Genomic DNA, 19,396 nt, shown 5'->3' on the forward strand with positions numbered 1-19,396 from the left:
AAGGTTCCCATCAAACATAAATCTCTGTGCAAGGGGGTGTAAAAACTTACTGCTAATTGCAATTAGATTAGCAACTGTATTTTTGTCCATAATGTGAGGATGAGACAATTACTCTGAAGAGCTGCCAGAAAGACTCATTTGCAGAAATCGCTTGGTTCTTTGCAGGATGAATAGACAAAGAAAACAAAACTAGAACAGAAATGAATATGTGTTTCTCACCAAAGAGTCCAGTCATGTCCACAGTAGGGCTGAACATTTCCCAAGTAGAACCCCAGAGACTGTGTGACTTCCACTAGGTTGGTGAAGTCCAGACTGATGCTATTGAAAAGCACAGAGGTCATGATGATTTCATCAATCGCCCACACATCTTCACCTTGAGAAGAGTGATACGGCTGCCACCATCTGAACTGAATGCCGATCTGCCTTGCATCTTCAGGCAGCTCCACTGAAATTATTCTGGAAAACAAACCAAAACTATTATTGAAAGTTGTCCTGATTTTGGCTGGGATAGAGTTAATTTTCTTTCTAGTAGCTGGTATAGTGTTATGTTTTGGATTTAGTAGGAGACCAATGTTGATAACACACTGATGTTTTCAGTTGTTGCTAAGTAGTGTTTATACCAAGTCAAGGATTTTTCAGCTTCTCATGCCCAGCCAGCAAGAAGGCTGGAGGGGCACAAGAAGTTGGGAAGGAACACAGCCAGGGCAGCTGACCCAAACTGGCCAAAGGGGTATTCCATACCATGTGACATCATGCCCAGTATATAAACTGGGGGGAGTTGGCCTGGAGGGGGAGATCACTGCTTGAGAACTAACTGGGCATCGCTTGGTGGGTGGTGAGCAATTGCATAGTGTATCACTTGTTTTGTATATTTCATTTCTTTTATTATTATTATTGTCATTTTATGATTGCTATTATTATCGTTATTATTTTCTTCCTTTCTGTTCTATTAAACTGTTCAACCCATGAGTTTTACCTTTTTTTTTTCCCCCCAATTCTCTCCCCTATCCCACTGGGTGTGGGGGAAGTAAGTGAGTGGCTGCATGGTACTTAGTTGCTGGCTGGGGTTAAACCACGACAAAAGTTTTGCTGTTTGTATTAATTCCATAGGGATGTATTTTATCGTTATTTTTTCTTACTGACCCTAAAAATCATGGGTTAAATTCAGCCCACATATACCTTAGCATCTACTGGTACAGCTTCTACCAGTGACAGGGGCAGGGGAATTGTTAGTTCTCTTGGTAGTCAATGTGTTTATTGAAAGACAGCCATGTGTAAAAGCCATAAAAAAGACTTTCCACCAGTTTTGTAAATTTTGCTGCTACCGTGGACTTCTCTGTAAATTTAAAGGTGCTCTTCCTTGCCAGAAGAAACCAGAATGCCCTCCATTTGAAACCCAGGAGCTTGGACTGGCAAAGGGATGATCAGCTGACAAGGACTTATGAATTCCAGCTCCATTTTCACAGACTCAGCGGATTTTGTCCTGATCTGAAGACATGCATCTTTTTAACATCTGTGCTTGTTTCTGCACAGCACTGACATCATGCCTGTGTTGCTCTTGTCCTAGAAGAACCCACTCCTGTAAATGGCCACATTCAAGTGGAAAAGGTTCAGCTTGTCAGGCAGTGTGATTATGTGTAGTCTTTTACGGCAAACACTTCTCTTCTGTAGTTGCATAGAGATGCAACTGGAGGTGAGTCCCAGGCTCTTCTCCTGGTATGCAAGGTCACCTGATTTGTCATGGCAGCTATGACAACAAACCTGTAATTGACAAACTGCAAAGAAAATTAAGAGTAATATCTAATTTCCAGGAGCAATTATCATACACAGCAGCAGGGAGCACGCATTAATTGCCACAGCAACAACACCTTCTTGAAAGCTCCATAAATCACCACGACCATGGTGCCCCATGCGATGCACGTGAGCTGTGAAACAGACTGGCAACAGGGACATTCGTCTCCATCGGTGTACAGTTACTTGCTGGCAAAAGGGTTTTTGGCAAGCTCATCATGTAGCTGATGTTCTTCTTTCTCTCTTACAGGAAATGTGGATAAAATGACAAATCAGGTAAACCGGCAACATCATTTTATCCTTTAGCATGAAGTTTTTTCCAGATTTAAGGCTTTCTAAGCTGCCTGTTACAATGTTTTGTTCTGTGCATATGAAACAGTCTTGTGCCTGAAGTGCTCTTAGTGCAAAACCACACTCTTAAAAATGACTTGCTAAACTGACCATGTGAAGAGTATACTTATAATACTGTTGTTTAATGTCACATTGATTTTAAAGAAGAATATGTTAATCCATTAGCAAGAAAAAAAATCAAATGGCTTGGCTAAACAGGTGGGAAGCACTCAGAAAGTCCTGGCTGGCATTTCTAGGAGCTGTTTTCTGCCAGTTGTAGCCTGCAGAGCAGTGTCGAGGGACAGCCAGAGGTGACCGCTGCCGTGTCCCCATGGCAAGGGACCAGCAGTGCGCACACTTTATGTATGATGGATACGTTTCTTTTGCCACTCAAATAAACATGCTTGAATGACTTCATACCCTTCTAAGAGAAAGAGCAAGCCCTATTACTCTCTGGCACGTGAATAAATTACAAGGACTTTCTTTCTACCAAGGGTTCCCTAATAAGCAGCAACTCTATGACTTTTGGGGTCAATTTTTATAGGCACAAATGACACTAAATAGTTACTGATGCTAAAAGGAACTGATGATTTTGTCTTCCATGGTTCAGTAGGGTGAACCTGAGGAAAGCCGGTACCCTGGCTAGGAGGAGCACTGTATCCAGCATATGCTGTGAAGCACTTGGCACTTGTGTGAGCTAATGCTCTGTTATAATCCTGGGCATATTTCTCTGCTGGTGGCTGTCTCTGATGCCTGCATCTTCCCTTTCACTTTTAACTCTCATAAGCTTACCCACGTGGACACTAATTCTCACTGACAGCAATTTACAGAAAATCCTAAATCATGACATACACCACTGATACACCTATTGGATGTTAAAATATTTAACACATGTTAAAATAAATCTATCGTCCCAGGGGATTAAGCAAACACAATTTTAAAACGTTGGTGTAAACCACCATCTATGGCACATACATTTAGTATGCAGAACCTGACTACATCTCCAGTTATAACAGCTTCTCCTGTCTGGCTTTGATTTGTTGGAGATAGATGGAGAGGGAGGGGGATTCTTGCTAATGACTTTTCTGCTGCAGAGAAGAAAAGTGTTCCTACTAACATTACCAGCTACCATTAGATTTCTTAAAAACCAGCTGGGAGACCTTTGCTCTGATCTCATTCTTTCAAGCTATGCGCATACCTAATATTGAAAAGCCACCGCTGTTCTGCTCAGAAGAAAAATGCAGCTGTCAAATGTTAGCAGATTAAATGCACCTTTTCAGCAGAACATTAAATGTGTAATTATTTTTTGTATGACTGAAGATTAATTAAATTTCTGGTTACAGATTGATTACCAAACTTTGCAGCAGTCCATCTATGTTACCAAAAATGCTGATATTTTCAGACAACATAATATGAAAAGGTGAAGCTTTCTTCATGTTCTTCATCATAATTACTGCCAGCATTATCTTCAGATTTGTATGTCTGTCATTCTTCTATCTACCCAGAGTGGACTATACATATCCCACGGCAAAATCTTTCTAACCTGTGTATGTTGTGCTTAGCTCTTTGCCCTGTCAGAACAACAGAAATTGTGTTTCATACTTAATCTCAAAAAGCAAAAAAAGGTCTCTGGCATCAATGTAATTTACTACATTTATATCTTAAACTTCATTAAAATCAGTCACCGGAATGTGTATTTTCCTTTTTGTTATAAAAATTTCATAGTGCTATATATTAAAAACCTTTAGGGAAAAAGAATTCCTACAGCTGTAATCTTGAATCTAAGAATTAGAAACAGGGCCATATAAAATATATATGTGACTACAATAAAGGACAGGAAAGGAAATTTTGAAGAAGGCTTATGAGTGTTCCAGCTTGTAGGATCTTTCTTTTGGAAACATTTAAAACTTCAGAAATTAAAGTCCATATGCAGTATACTTCTACCAAATACAGTCATTCCTCTCAGATTTTTCAATATTTCTTACAGGTCCTGGGAAATAGATTTAATGTTACAAGTTTTTTTCCATTAGGATATTCTTAATAACATTTTGTATATTGTATATTTTGTACTGAGTTATTAACAAGATGGGGAAATCCAGTATTTTTTTTTTAAATGCACTGATCTGAGCTCAATAAATACAAATAATGAAAGTTATACATAGTTAAAGTGACATGCAGACTATCTACCTGGGGTTGACTCAGGCCCTATCCCGGAACTGCGTGGAGGAGTAGAGAAGAGGATGCAGGGCAATACCTAGTGCAAAGCTGTCCCTGGGCAGGAATGGACCAGCTGGGATGGGATGCATGATGCCACTGTCGGCTCTGCCTCTCATGCCCCCTTGCAGAACATCTCATTTCATTGGGATTTATTGGCTCTATTGGCAGAACCCCATGAAGGTGGATGGGTTTGAGTGGGTTTGCACAGAGCCAGCCCAGATTGTTCTGGGATTGTGGTACAGGTATGCTCATGGAGACTCCTGATTTTGCATTGCTTTACGAAAATTGGTGGATGGTCTCACAAATGTAACAGTAAAGAATACCTTCTTCTCTAAATACATTAGATAAATTCCTCTCTAATCTGGTGCCAAACATAGATGCTGCTAGATGAGACAAGCGCTTTGTTCAGCTTCTTCATGATTTGTACAATTCCCAGGCACAGTCACCAGCAGGTCCTCCCAGGGCACCGAGTCCAACCCACAGGCACAGGCACAAAGTCATGTAATCCCCCTCACAATGGGAGCAGGTGCAATTTCCCTGCCGACCTGGAGAGACCCTCACAGTTGGATTTTGTCTCAGCTGTCCTGTGCTGCCTACAAACTCCTAATCCCAGAGGATGGTGTAGTGAAGGTATCTATGGCTTCAAAGCTACAAACAATTTATGTTAATTTTTCTTTACAAGTGACTGCTTCCACGGGAAGAGACATGCCCCTATTTCCCACAAGTACATTTCTACCCCTCATCCCACACTGCCTCAGCTTGTTCTGTCACATCACCTGAGACTCAAATGCCATTAAATCCATGTGTTCATTTTTATAGAAGCAGGCAAAAATGGGAAGTGCCCAGAACAGCTGCAAAATTTTAAGGAAAAGTGATAACTTTTCAGAGTGAAGTAAAAGATCTTCATTCCACTCACTCCCATACCATGTGGGCAGATGTACTTACTCTCTGCATTGCAGTGACTACCACTACCAGCATTAACTGCATGTAGATAACACTCCTCGTAATATTTATGCATATACCTTGGCTCATGGTAGTTGAGATAAGAATAGTGTTCCAGTAGTTTCCAGGTAATCCCATTGTCGTAGGAGTAATGCAGCAGCACTCCTTCCCCAGGCTGGTCGGGTGCTTTGCAGGTACTCAGTACCGACTTGCTGCCCAGGCGTAGTGTGAACTGCAGGAACCTGGATCAGAATTACACAAATATTTATAGGGTACCATTTGCATAGTGTTTTTTTTTTCTCCTAACCAGGTTGTTTTCAGATCTTTTCAATCTAGACAAATTTTGATAAATATCAGTTATGGGGTTTTGTACGTGCAATTTGTTTTTACTGTCAAGTAATGCAATGTGGCACACATAGTTAAAAAATGCCAATCATTAGAGCATTTAATTATTTATTAGGCACTGAAGGGGAGGGAGAGATAGCGAATGGATCTAATCAGCTGCCACAAGCTGTCAAATAAACACAACCTTATAAATAATTAATTAGCACTTGGCTTTGACACTCAGGTTTGATATTAACATTTCATATTTTCCATCCTTGCTGTACAACAACTTCCCTCCAGTCTGTTTTGGGCACTGTTGTTTACAAAGCAGGAGGAGAAAAAGCAAGGCTATGAAATCACCATTAAAATATGGAACTAGGAGTTTTTAAAAAACTTCTCTTCCTGCTAAAACAATCAGCTTAATAATACACAAGGTCGTAGCTGGAAGGGAAGGGGTTCCCCAATTTCTTTGCCTCACTTTACTGCTCTTTTCCTCTCACCTGGACTGGGAGCTGTCAAGGAAGGAGGTGATAAGCTGGCGCCTCCCATCCTTGTTGAAGACCAGGGCCTTGCCACTGGCCAGGACCCCACAGCCAAAGCTGACCTCAGCCCCCCGGATGGAGTAAAAATTGTGGTAGGAAGAGAGGCGGGAGCTGGCAAAGCTCTCAGAGATGAACATGGGAAAGGTCTGCGATGCCATTTCACATGCTGGCCCTGAAAAGCCGGGGTCGCACCTGCGGGTGAGGAAGATTGAACAGCGTAATTAATGACCCATCTTCTCCTGTGGTTGGTTGGCAGACCAACACAGTGGCTGCAGTTGTTCATGAACTGAAGATGCCTACAAAGTCCCTCTCAAATGTAAGGACCAAGAACCTCTTTAAACTTTATTTAGCTATTGCATAGCCAATGACTTTCTTTTAGGTAGTACTTACTTTTCCAATTTTAAAAAATCACAGTTGTGAACACCCCACCAATCTACACATAAAAAGCAATACAGAAATATTTTTATTCATTTTTTGGAACAAAAATACTGCTGACATAATTTACAGTTGTTCATATATAAAATGATTAATTCGCTTTTATCTGTAGCATGTCACGTGATTACAAGAAATTGAGTAACAGAACAGAATGCCCTGTGGGTCACGTTCTTGTTAATACCTAAATAAAGTTACACCAATATTTTGAATGTCCTTACTGGTTTTGAGTAAGTACCTTTACTTTTAAGGCTGGAACCCTTTTAACAAGCCTGACTTTCAGAAAAAAGTGGAGTGCTGACCTTCTGTCCTTGAGGTCTGTTAGGCTACAGGATATTAGAACTATGAAAATTGTGATTCTTTCCCAAAATTTAATATAAAAGTGATACAGTCCCAAATCACCTCTAAAACCAGTATATAGCATGCATCACTGACATTTCAGCGTGCTCTGTAGCACATTTTAAGGTGAACTGGAAGCTAGACTCTCTCCCAAAAGAAAATTATTAAAAAAATATTAAATATGCTGCCGTTTAGAAAGATTGATCTTTAGCTCTCCAGTGAGTTTTATGCATTCTGAGGACTATGCTAGTTTTATATTTAGTCATCTCAAAAAGCAAGGGCTGAAATGAAAATCACTTCAACTTTCAGATCATCAAGTGAACTATGTGACAGAAATTGAATACAAGTACTGAATTATAACTCTTACTTGCAGCCATTTCTAGTACACTGTCCTCGCCCTGAGCAGAATTTGAGGCAAGCTGGACCAATATAAACTGCAGAGAAAAGAAATCAGTTGAATGAAGGGTTATGTTATGTGATAAACAGAATATAAAGAATACAAGAAAGTATATAGGCCTGATCATAGCATTAGTGTATTTATCTTAATCCCACTAGTTGCAAGAGGTCTACAAAAGGGTAAAATGCATTTGACTGTGTCAAGGATAGCCAGGGACAATTTATTATTTAATAGGTAATGTCTATCTGTGGCTTGAGACACTAGTGATGTTTTAATGTACCTGATTTTTCTAAGACTGTGAATGAGATCAGATGATTTGCTATGCATTGACCATTTTCTTGCCTTCCCTTTTCTTCATCTTATTTCGGAGACGTAATCCAATATATATATATATATCTATATATATCTATATCAGTACATTCCAATAGCAATCTTGTAGATTTAAAAAATATGCTGCTGCTTCTCTCACTGAAATGCACATACTTAACTGCAACTGCACTGGACTTAATTGGAATTAGAACCTGCCCTGATATGTCTTAAGTAACTATTAAGTATGATACACTTTCAGTGATTGTTTCAAACGGAATAAAACTCAAATCATATGCGCTCAAAAATACTCCAGACTTGTTTGTTTTACTCTTTTACTTCATCTTCTTTCAATGACTCCTAATTGACAGTGTTGATAATTTGTGAAAAATACGAAGGATGGAAAGATGAGCAAATCTCAGTATAATCTACATCTCATTGCACTACTATAAACAAAAGCATTAATCTGGGTATAGATCAAATGCATTAATCTGGGTGTAGCCCAAAGCACAACTTGTGGGCAATGTTCTTTCAATACAATATGATAAACAGACCTTAACCAAGAATAGTGTCATCTTTTCTGTTGAAGAATGACTATTACTTGTAGTTATCCACTTGCACTGTGGCTTTTGGAATGTCATCCAAATAGCCACCAATTTGAAATCATCTGTAACAAGCACTACTTATTCCCTCTCCTAGTTTTATGATGCCCGTCACAGCAGTGTGTCAGTACTCCCTGGCAGATGCACTCTAAATCCCTGTTAGCTACTCCCTGTAACTAACTCCCCATCAGATTTCATGTGGTTTCTAGATTTTCTCACTTTTCAGGGTGGAAAAATTCTGTTCTGTTTGATTTATTTGTGTCTTTTGAGGTCTTTTTGAGGGGGTGGTAAAAGTAGAAGGGTTAAAGATGCAATGATGTCGTTCAAAATTGAAAAAGCTTTATGGAAACTGGCAGTTTTCCAGTGTTTCTAAAAGATGGCCAGCTTCCAGATTTCATTTAAAACTTAATTTACATAAGGAACAGTTGTGAAGCTAGAAGTCAAGAGTGCTGAATCCTTGAAAATCTTCCTTTCTTCAAGAATTTCAGTTCTGTTCCAATATTTATAAGTCTTTCCCTACAGTACAGTGTAAAGCTTGAGTTTCGCTAGTATCTAACAAAGGAGGCATGCAAAACCTCAGAATCATGTTCATCTTTAAGACTTGATTCCCATATCATGGTTCTACACCTCAAACAAATTTCGGAGCAGGCATATAGTTGGTAAAACTTCTTTTGAGATGGTACACACTGGAGCATGCAGCATCCTTTGATGGAATTGTATTTTGCTCTACAAGCAAAGGTAGTGCAGATATATGAATTGTCCAGTGATTTTCAAAATCTTGTTTTGTTCTGTTGTAAAGAATTTGGATCCTTGGATTGATTTCATCTTACTCTTCTTTCTGTGAATATCTATGTGTGTCTCCAACACTTACAGTTTGCATTTTGTTAGGTAGCAAGTCATCTTTGCAGATACTCATAGACATCTTATGTTTATATACCTAAATTTTCCCTTCATTTTACTTTCTTTTTGATGTCTCTAAAGACAAGCATTAATACTCTATCCAGAATGTCAAGATGATGCTACTTCCCATTAATACGATTAAGAGAATAATTTTCATTATTTTTGTGAAAAACTTCCATTTGTGGCATTACCTTAACAGCTTCAAGGATTTTCTTTTCAATACTAGACATTAATCCATTTTAATAATTTTGCAAAATGTAACTATTTACCATTCCCAGGCTCCATATCAAACCTTACTGGGAATCACTACAAAATTTCATGGGCAATTGTACATCACTGTAATCTTTAAATTACATACTTCACACATCTAACAAAACAAATTCTGGATGTAGTTTACTTAGTCCCAAATCATTTAGGGCTAATAAGCAAGCTAAAAAAATTTGCACCTTCTCATAGTTAGCCCTTTCAATCATGCTTATTTCTGCATTTCATACATTGTATTTATTATATCCTGTGTTGCTAAAGACTTTTTCTGTGCTTTAAAGTTACTTCCTTTCAAGACTGGCCCTGGTTGTCCTCTGCACTAAGTTTTATAATCATATGAGTCAATATAAGCTCCTCCCAGTTCTCCACATCCATTTAAGAACAGGTTAGTGAAAAATAATTTCCTAAAAGAAGAACAGTTCCCTGAGACAGATGGTACTTTCCCCCTGAAGGTACTGTAAACAATGTAAAAGTTTTGTCAGTGTTTTGGTAGCAGCATTGCTTTATGATGGTCTTCTATGTCCAGAAGGAAAAATATGTCCCAGATGCTGTAACTATTGCTTAGTCTGGTGCAGTACATGTCCTTAATAGCGCTGTGTAGTACCTATTTATGTAAGTAGAACTAAGCAGTTAGAGGAAATGTTATATTAAGCCCTTGCCAGCAATATGTTTTCCTGGAAAGTATTCAATTAAAAGGAAAAAAAAAAAGGGTACTCTACTAGGCTATTGTCTTTTCAAATAACAGAATTCTGCTCTAGCTTCAAAATGCATCTGTTACCAAGTGCAGATAAGAAGAAAAGGAATTTAACAAACTGAAAATCCTTTGACTTGTGATTGTGGAAAATATATTTACTTGAAGCAGCACATAAAAGTTTACTCTTCTGATGTATCATGATCATGTATAAGAATACTAACTATTATCGATTGCCCACATATTTCCAAGGATTGGTCCTGTTTGTCTCCATCGAATCCTGGTGTCACTTGTTAATGCAGCATTGGGAAGGGGAATAGTTATTCGGTTCCACCTGAAATACATATAACACAAATGCTAGCATTTTACATTGATAGTCGTTAAGCAACTGTATGTTTTACAGATGTGTTTACTTATACTGGAAGCTTTGTGAGAATTTTTAATTCTAAAATCTGCCCAAATGAAGCAGTGAAGTTACTGCAGCTTTGGAAAATACAAATGAAAAAAAGAACATGGCCCATGACATTTTCATACAATATGAATGTTAATTATTACATCATAAAACCCAGCCATTTTTTTCCCCTGCAAAGACCTTAACCTGCTTCGCTGTAGTGACTTCTCCATCACAATGAATATCTCCTAAATTGCATACTGAATTAAACCTTTCGGTATGACTGAACTCTTTGGTAGAAACCCTTGGGGGTGAGAAGAGGGGCACAGAGGATTTGGCCTGCTGTGGTCTGGGCCAACATTCTTATATCATCCATGGGGGCTAGACTTCCTATGAACACCGGGGGGCATGGTCCCTATGAAAATGGTACAGGAATGGCAGGGTCACTAGCATAGCAATGCTTCAACTACACTTGCTTCTCATAGTCATACCCACTGCTCTGAAGTGTCTGTGGAAGTTGGGATACAGAAGGATACACAGTGATGGGATTTGCGCTATGCAACAAGATGTCACAGTTCATTCTATGGTCAGAACAGTACCAAAGAGACTTAATAAAGAGAAGAGTTGATATAAGAAAGTCACACTAACAACCATCTCCATCTGCAGAAGTACAGAGGATGTGCTTTGTTGTAACCCAATATTGGGATTCCAAGTGAGTAAAGGTGTCTGAGGATGTAAATATGGCTTTGACTGATGGTTCCTCTGACTAAGAAGAAAACTTTTGTGGCTTTGACAAAGTATAACTTTTCTTCTAATTACCAGCATGCTGTCCACAGGGGTTTTTTTTGTAATTTATCTTTAGCATCAGAAAAATAATATTATACCAGAGAAGCAGCCCCATATATTTCAAATTTCATTACTGGGCAGCCAGGGAGACCAGAACACTCCTGCCTTGCTCTCCTCAGCTATTCAAAAATGAAAGATGACACCGGGTTGTGTGCTTTGCTGCTTTCTTCTGTCACCTATAATTCACTTCTCTAATCTTGCATCCCAGTTAGCTTTGCAGAGAACACTCTCACCCGCTGTAATTTTCAGAGGCGTAGATGGTGCTGTGGGGGAGGTGAGGCCCAGCACATATCTCAGGCAAACACTCGGTATGGAGCAGGGACCAAGAGCGACCATGGTTGGTTGAAAACTCCAAGCTGACGCTTATAACACGGTGAAGGAAAGAAAGGAGAAAGACACTGTGAGCCTGCCTGGCATAGATATCAATGTAGAAGTACCAACACTGAGAAACCACCAAATCTGCCATTCCTAATAACTGATGCTGACACATGAAATAATTTTAAGCAGACTTTGAATACAACAAATCCTGAAAATACAAACTTGAAAAAAATCTGAGTGTTTAAAACCCAAAAGGGTAGTCTGCAGACTGAGGATTGTTTAAACACCTAATCCTTGTTTGGCCACCATCTAGCTAGTGTTTTTATGCTGCTGCTGCTAAGTGAGTTGTTGTTACTCTCATATTTCAGCTAGAAATGGTTTCAAAAATAATGAGGAGAAAACTTGGATTAATCAGAGCTAGACAGCATCATGTGAGCACAGGACACTTAGAACTGCCAGCTGCTAACCTTTACATCTTCAGAAGGTGGTAAAAGACCACTAGTTATTCATGCATTGGCTGGCTCTTCCTTTCTGTTGCTGATAAATATCAACTTCTCTGGACTCCTCAGACATCTGACTCCTTCACCCATTGTGCCTAAATGGAGATCAGAAAAGCACTAAAACGGCCAGCCCCCATCGAGGACTGCAGAGGGTGGAGAGGACCTGGGGAAGGGCACCCTTCAGAGAATGCCCAGCCATAGTGGTCTTTGGAGGCTTCCTCCCACCTCACAGAGCCTGGAGCGCTCAGTAGTGAATTTTTACGAATTTTGTGACATAACCATATGTGAAAACTCCAGATTTGCTTGGAAAAAGGCTGCTGTTCTCTGGTTTCATGGACTAGTAGTAAACCAAACCATCCATGTACAGATAGTTTAGAAACTCTATGAGACCATCCACTGAATCTATGTCAATGAGTTAATAAACCCATTCTCCTAAAAGTTCATTGACAAGTTCAATTTTCAAAAAGCTACTACTAGAAATTTTTCCTTCCCTATTACACTGCATATTTTTAAAAAACCACATTGTTTACAATTTAGGAGTGTAAGGAAAGCCTTAGCTGTCTTGCATTCTGAAGAGCTTGAAAAAGTAATAGGGAAAGTGCTTGATTTATTATGGATTTAGTATTTTACTGAAATGCTCTTGTAATTTCCTCCATATAATTAGCTTGTAATATTCTGTTTTATTTTAAGTAATGTCAGTGGAACATTATAAAAGTCATAATTCATCACCTCAATACTAAATTATTGGATTATAACTTTTCCTTTTCATTATAATTTGCTGACAATATTACTTTATTTAAATGTACCATCACTGTGATCTTGTATTAGAACGGTTTATAGAGGTTTTGACTAATTTATTTCAGATTTAACTATACTGATACCTTGGAGGGTCATATTTACTGCATATATTCAGTGCGAGTCTCTCACATTTGCAGAAATGAAAGCATTATGAATAATGCTGTACACCAGGAGATGGGAAATGCTGCCGTATTTGGGAATAACAAATAGGGAAAATGGGGACCTAGAGCTTCTTTTGTTATGAAGAAGCTCACTTCTGCTTCAAAAATAGTTTACACAAAGGAAGAATATTAATCTTGCAAAATATGTACCAATCCCCATCAGATAACAGACTGAGACAGAGACTTTATATAACACGTATTTACAGGCTAGGAGTGTTTACAGGCAAAATTTTCACTTTCCATGGAGAAGAATGTTGCTGCTTTCCCTTCCTATCAAATTTAAGTGCAATGCCTTGATTTTTGCTGCCCCTTGAATTCTGCTGCCCTGCATGGCTGCTAGGACCGTCAGTGCTAATGCAGCATTTTCCAGTTGGAAGTAGGTGCTATAGGTCATGGATGTGAAAGCATCTACATCTTACTTTAAACTCTTGACTCTGGAAAAATATAAAGTAACTCAATCCTTGTAAAATATCAGGATGAACAGCCTCACATGTACATAAGGAAAAAGGAACAGCGGACAGTTTGGGTCCCCTATTTAAAGAAGGATGTTAAGAAACTGGAGAAGTGGAGCAGAGGATGACCAAGATGTCCCTGGCCTCAAGCATCGAGCAAGGAGAGGCTGAGGAGCAAGCTTGCTCAGCCTGGTGAGGAGGGATGACCTACGGCAGTCTCTGATGGTGCAGAGGGCACTCACAAGGAAGGCAGAGCCAAACTCTCCTCAGTACTGGCAAGCACAGTAGAAAGGGCAATGGCTGTAAGGACATGGCTTCAGAGTTTTGTACTGGATGTTAGGAAACACTTTTTCACTTAAGCAGGTCTTGCAGAGAGGTAGCACAATAACCATCCATGGCGATTTTCAAGTCATAGATAGGCAAAGCCATGGCTGACCTGATCTATGCTGGTAACAACCCCACCTGCAGCAGCAGGTTTCACTAGATGACCTTTGAAGGTCCCTTCCAACCAACATTTCTATGATTCTACACAATATGGAGCAGCAAATGACTGCCTTCTTTCCCTTTCCCTCTCCCTTAACTCCATGGAAAAAATCATGTTGAATGTCCCCATGAAGTGAAGCCAGAAGAAGAGTTCTGTGGTTGGTCTACAGACAGTGAGGTCATCACGCTGATGGTCGTTAAGATGAGGACCATTTATCACCAGTCTTACAAGAATTAGATACTCTTGTGGCATTAGTAATCTCTGGGAGGTCAGCAGGGCAGGTTTCTGCCACTGCCTTTAATACTTTCCCCCGTACACAGTATTAAGAGGTAAATCTCATATCCATTAGAAACTGAAGCAAAAGTTGCTCTGAAATCATGAGCATATGTCAGAATAATGGACTAAGAAAACCAAGTTTTGACCTAGAAAGCTATTTAATAGACTCCTTATTGCGTGTGAGATGATATATAAACCTGGGCCTGTGGAGATCAGGAGAAACATTAGCTTTTGAGCAGCTTATATTTGTCATTATTAATTGGCTTCATTCTTTCTGAGAAAAAATAATTCCAAATACTCATGTAGATGTTATAAACCAAAATGTACTAAAAAGCTGATAATCAAAAGAGAGATCTTGCCGGTTGTACCTGTTACCAGGTTGGTAAGTTCCACAACCCAAATTTATGGAAAACTGGATCATGTGAGTCACTGTGGAAGGGAGCACTGGAAGGACATGAAAGTAATCCACAGCCCAGACATTCCTGTTGTGGCCTTGGTGACTCTTTTGCTTCAGGCAAAACTTCGTTGCGGGAGTCTGCAGGTCCGGACTAATGACAACAGAAACCAACGATGGAACCTTTAAAAGAAATTAAATCAAGCTTAAATAAAACAAATAATATTAACAAAGATCACAAGGTATTGTTTAACATAGAAAAGCAGCTTCAAATGTGCTGAACCAAACATGTGCTTTTCTCTCTCCTTGCTTCATTTCTGTTAACTTTTTTAGCCACCTTTTTCCACAGAAGACCCCAAATAATAGCTATGCACATAATTTTATACCATGTGCATAGCTATTAACACTCTGGATACCAGTGCTGCTTATCACTTTAGTGGGATTGGATTGTTTGGTTGTAAAGACACTGTAGAAAAGACTGTACCTTCTGTGTTCTGAAAAATACTAGTTTATTTTGTCAGTGCTCAGTTGGTAATGGAAGATGATATTTGTCCTGGAGCCTTTCAGCTCAGAGAAGCAAACACAGGGTAATGGCATGTCTAGTCTGAATACGTGAGAATGGAGTAACAGCATGAGTTCACAGGCATATGTAGGGAGGATGTTATGTTGTTGAAATAAATGAAATCACTGCTTTATGAAGCCTTTGTCCTAAAGCAACGTAATTAGACCTTCATTATGTCAAAAGAGGATGTCAGCTTTCAAACTGCTTGTTTTAAAAAAAACTCCACAATGAATGCAGTGTAATTTCAGATCCTATCTCTCCCTGAGTTCCCCGATTAATTTTTTATTATTTTACAATTACAGTTTCCTTAGTTTTAAAAAAGGTCTACCCGTCTTTCACACAGAAGCAGGCAAGGAGGGAAGCCACGCACAATGAAACAATGCAAGTGACTAAACCAAACTCAGGCCAAACCCTACTGTAAACATTTGCTCTCTGAATGCTAGAGTTACAGTGAAAACGCACAGAGACCTGTACTTGAAATCAGCTGCATATTTACCACCAAATTCCCCCCACACTGTGTAAGCATACTGAATTTCAATCTCTAGCACATCCATGTGTATACATATTACCTATCAATTTTTGCTGTCTTGTTTACAGCAGCAGAATAGGGACACCTCAGGACTGGGTTACTCAGGGTAGGCATGGCCTAAGTGCTTCCTTGCTCTGGACAGGAAGGATCCTAACAGCAAGCTCAAGGTCCTCATTGTCCTGCCTGAGGGTGGTGGACGTGGTTGGAAGGAGGCTGCGCTATCGGCAGAGGAGACGCTGCCTGCGCACACTGCCAGCAACCGCCTCCTATGGCTGAGTTCAAGCCTGCATCACTGCAGACCTTCTAAGAGGGCACACAACTGTATTTTAAAATGGAAAGAAAAAGTGTAAAATGTGAAATTCCCCGCACTAGGCGTGGGAAAGACATCCAGGCATTTCCGAGTCACTCTCCTCCCAGCCACTGATCCCACCATGACTGACCCTCTCAGGACGTACCTCCTGAGTATCAAACAGTGGCTAGCAGGAGCTCGAGTGGAGACAGGAGTAATTATTTGTGAGGAGACACGATCACTAAAGTTTTCAGCTGATTGCTGAAAATTTTTGCCCATTGCCCATTTGCCTGTTATCCTAGCACTAGCCAATGCCGCAGTCCTGCTCAGGGGTTGAGTAATCAGGAATAACTGCAGAGCCGTGCTGCAAAGGCTTCCTATCACTGCGAGATCTGCGCACGATTTATGTGCTTGGGAAGGTTCGTGTTTGACTGTCCCTATGGAATTCAACATACAACGTTGTTGTGATGGCTTGAAAATAGATTGATCTATCCATCCCATCCACCTACTTTGTTTAAGATGACTTACCTTGTAAGCAGCATAGGTCAGGGTATCAAGAGGTATGTGTTCCCTCCTGCCTTCAATCTTGGCATAAAGTGTGACATCATTTTCATGGGATTCTCCAGAATCACAAGTTCCCCCTGTACAACACACATATGTGGGGGAAAAAAATTAATTGAAGCCCTTGTTATTGGAAAGTGGAATCAGCCATAATTATGAAAATACTTACAACCAGATGCCATTTAACTTAGGATACGAAACAAAAGAACACCAGCCCTATGGACACAGTGTTTAAGAACTATTTGACTAGGTACACCCTGCCAGAGATCAAGGGGGTTGACAATTACGAAAACCTCAAGTACCTCTCTTAATCAGTTTATCAAAATTATTTTGATAGAAAACGCTGTGCCCAAAGCAATACTTCTACCCGTATGCTTTAAATCCTATTTACATAGAAATGCTCTGCTTTATGCACTCATCAGTAAACTGTTATTTAGTACTCAGACTCTGTGCAGCCACACACATCAGATGTGAGAACCTCTTAAATACTTCTCAGCCGCTGGTTTGGCAGCTAAGAACTTGTTCTTAGTAGGAAACAAGGAAGACTTCTGTGTACCTTATTTGTTGTGCTGCCGCTTCTACTTTCTACACTATGTCCTAAAAGGAATGGATGGTGTCTATTGTATCACACAGAACATGTCTGACATGGTTGCCTCACTGGAATGTGGCAGCATTTGAAATATCTTCATATCAGTAGAACCCAAAACACTTATTAATCTTCACTAAAAGAGCAGATGTACTGGCAAATATGAGCATTAAGTTCTGCTTTATGGTTACGAGATGGACATCATCACACTAGTTTGATGTTCTGGAAAAAAGTTTTTAAAGCAAAGCATCTGTATTTGAAACAGGAAACATCATTTCCCTGTACAGTATGGGTACTGCAGGTATTAAAAAAAAACCCCAAAACAATGGAAAAAACAGGATGAGGAAGCTTTTTTGAAAAGTCTGTAAAGTTGAAAGGTTGCATATATGAAACACTTTCTCCACCTTTTTCACTACAGATGGCCAGTTCTTGGAATGGACTAGGCAAAGCAATCCTGAGAACTAGATAAGATGTGAATCTTTGATGCATATTATACTGTAATAAGGAACATTCATGTGTCCTTTCAAATCCTCTGCTTGCCTGAATATTTAAACTATTATTTATTTAATTTACAAGTACGTACAGAATACGTTTTTCAAGTGAGGTCCCACTATCCTCTGTGTCTGAATGTGCTGACAACTTCTCCCCTAAGTTCAGAAGGTTGAGCAAATTTCTTTCCTGTTTCTCTTGCAGGTGTTGTAATGCCTGGAAGAACTGGGAAAAAGCATCCTCTTTTTCCTGTGCTTTATTTGTAATGCATGTAACACAGAGGAGATGTGCGACAATATAGGACAACAACATGAGGTCTTCCACTCATTAAATAAAGTGTGTTTTTTCTTGTTGATTCAGAAGATTGCTTTTGTGCAGGTCACAAGTTTAGTCTCTGCTTCTTCCTTTATTATTCTGTTATTCTCTACTTTTAAGCAAAAATCCTCACCTCCTCTAAACATGGTGTTGAGAGAATAATCTTATGCAATTGCCTTTATGTGCAAAATAAGAGTTCTGGAAAAACACTGTGAGGTATTGAATGATAATCACCATGTTTATAGGGATTTTGGTCTGTTGCAACACCGAAATAGTGGAGTTGCACTGACAACAACAGCGGGGAGAGGAAGTGACAAGACAGGTTTGTTCTTGGCTGCTTTCTTAGCCCTAGTACATGACTGAGGTTGGACTTTGTCCCAGCAGGGGAGGCCCACAGATGATGCTAACACCACATCAGTGCTTTTCATGAGGGATACCACGTGTAGGCCATACCTCCTCCAAGACTGTAGCACACTATAGCACACTCTGTGTGCATCTCACTGTGCACCAATACATTAGCAGAGGAAAATGTTTATGAATATAGTAAGAGCTTTTGAGCAGAAACTATTCTAGTGGTTCAACCAGGTAAGGCTGTCCCACCTCTGTGCTACTCCTATCTCATCCTAATGGTTTAACACCAGGGTCTACATGGATATGACTGTGGGAGGATATGACAGGTACCTATAGATCCTCTACGGTGTGGTCAGGATGATAAAGATACGACTATCTCTTCTAATGAAGGAGTAAGGGCCATTGAGTGAAATTAGATGATAGAAGACAAGAAGATTCTTCTTCACATGAAGAATTGTTAAACTATGGAGCTGTGGGCACAACAGGCAGGTTCAGTTGATTAAATGCTAGTACCAAGGATCATTTGAGACACCATGGAGGGGCCTGCCTCCCCTACCTGCTACTCCGGCAGGCTGTGACTCTCCCCCACGTCCTGCCTTGTATCTCCCAGCCTTGTGCTGATGTCTCAGATACCGTTGGACACCTCAAGTGGCAACAATAACATGTGCTTGGGTAACAAACCTGCCTGAGGACTGAACAAGACTGAACCCACACCTATGTGTGCACCAGGTGCTTAAGTTTCCTTTACATCAAAGGAGATCCAACCCATGCAGTCAGTGGAGTAAAGGGAGCTGCTCAGCTGGTGTAGCACAGCTGTCTCACCATGAGCTGAATGAGGTTTTGCAGCAATGGTACTGATCACATCTCCTCTAAATAGAAAGGAACTTTAGACACTGATCTTACATGTAACTTCTATATTAAACTGTTTTAACCTGGAGCTAAATGTTTGTATCAGCCAAAAAAATGGCTGGATAAATCCATGGAAGAAAAGCCCACCAAGGGCTACTAAACCCAGAG

The 19,396-nt window shown here is 39.8% G+C and overlaps 1 protein-coding gene across 1 annotated transcript in view; it reads right to left on the bottom strand.

The window, feature by feature from the left end:
• RELN (reelin) overlaps positions 1-19,396 on the bottom strand; it is a 305,272-nt gene that overhangs the window by 98,027 nt on the left and 187,849 nt on the right. The window contains exons 13-20 of the mRNA XM_075024802.1: positions 16,606-16,718; positions 14,672-14,880; positions 11,548-11,676; positions 10,302-10,411; positions 7,285-7,351; positions 6,105-6,338; positions 5,361-5,522; positions 220-456 (exon numbers count right to left, since the gene is read on the bottom strand). Of these exons, the coding sequence (XP_074880903.1) occupies positions 220-456; positions 5,361-5,522; positions 6,105-6,338; positions 7,285-7,351; positions 10,302-10,411; positions 11,548-11,676; positions 14,672-14,880; positions 16,606-16,718 (1,261 nt within the window). The remainder of the gene's footprint in view (positions 1-219; positions 457-5,360; positions 5,523-6,104; positions 6,339-7,284; positions 7,352-10,301; positions 10,412-11,547; positions 11,677-14,671; positions 14,881-16,605; positions 16,719-19,396) is intronic.

This window comes from Buteo buteo, chromosome 4, assembly GCF_964188355.1.
Source record: "Buteo buteo chromosome 4, bButBut1.hap1.1, whole genome shotgun sequence".
Classification (NCBI taxonomy): Eukaryota; Metazoa; Chordata; class Aves; order Accipitriformes; family Accipitridae; genus Buteo; species Buteo buteo.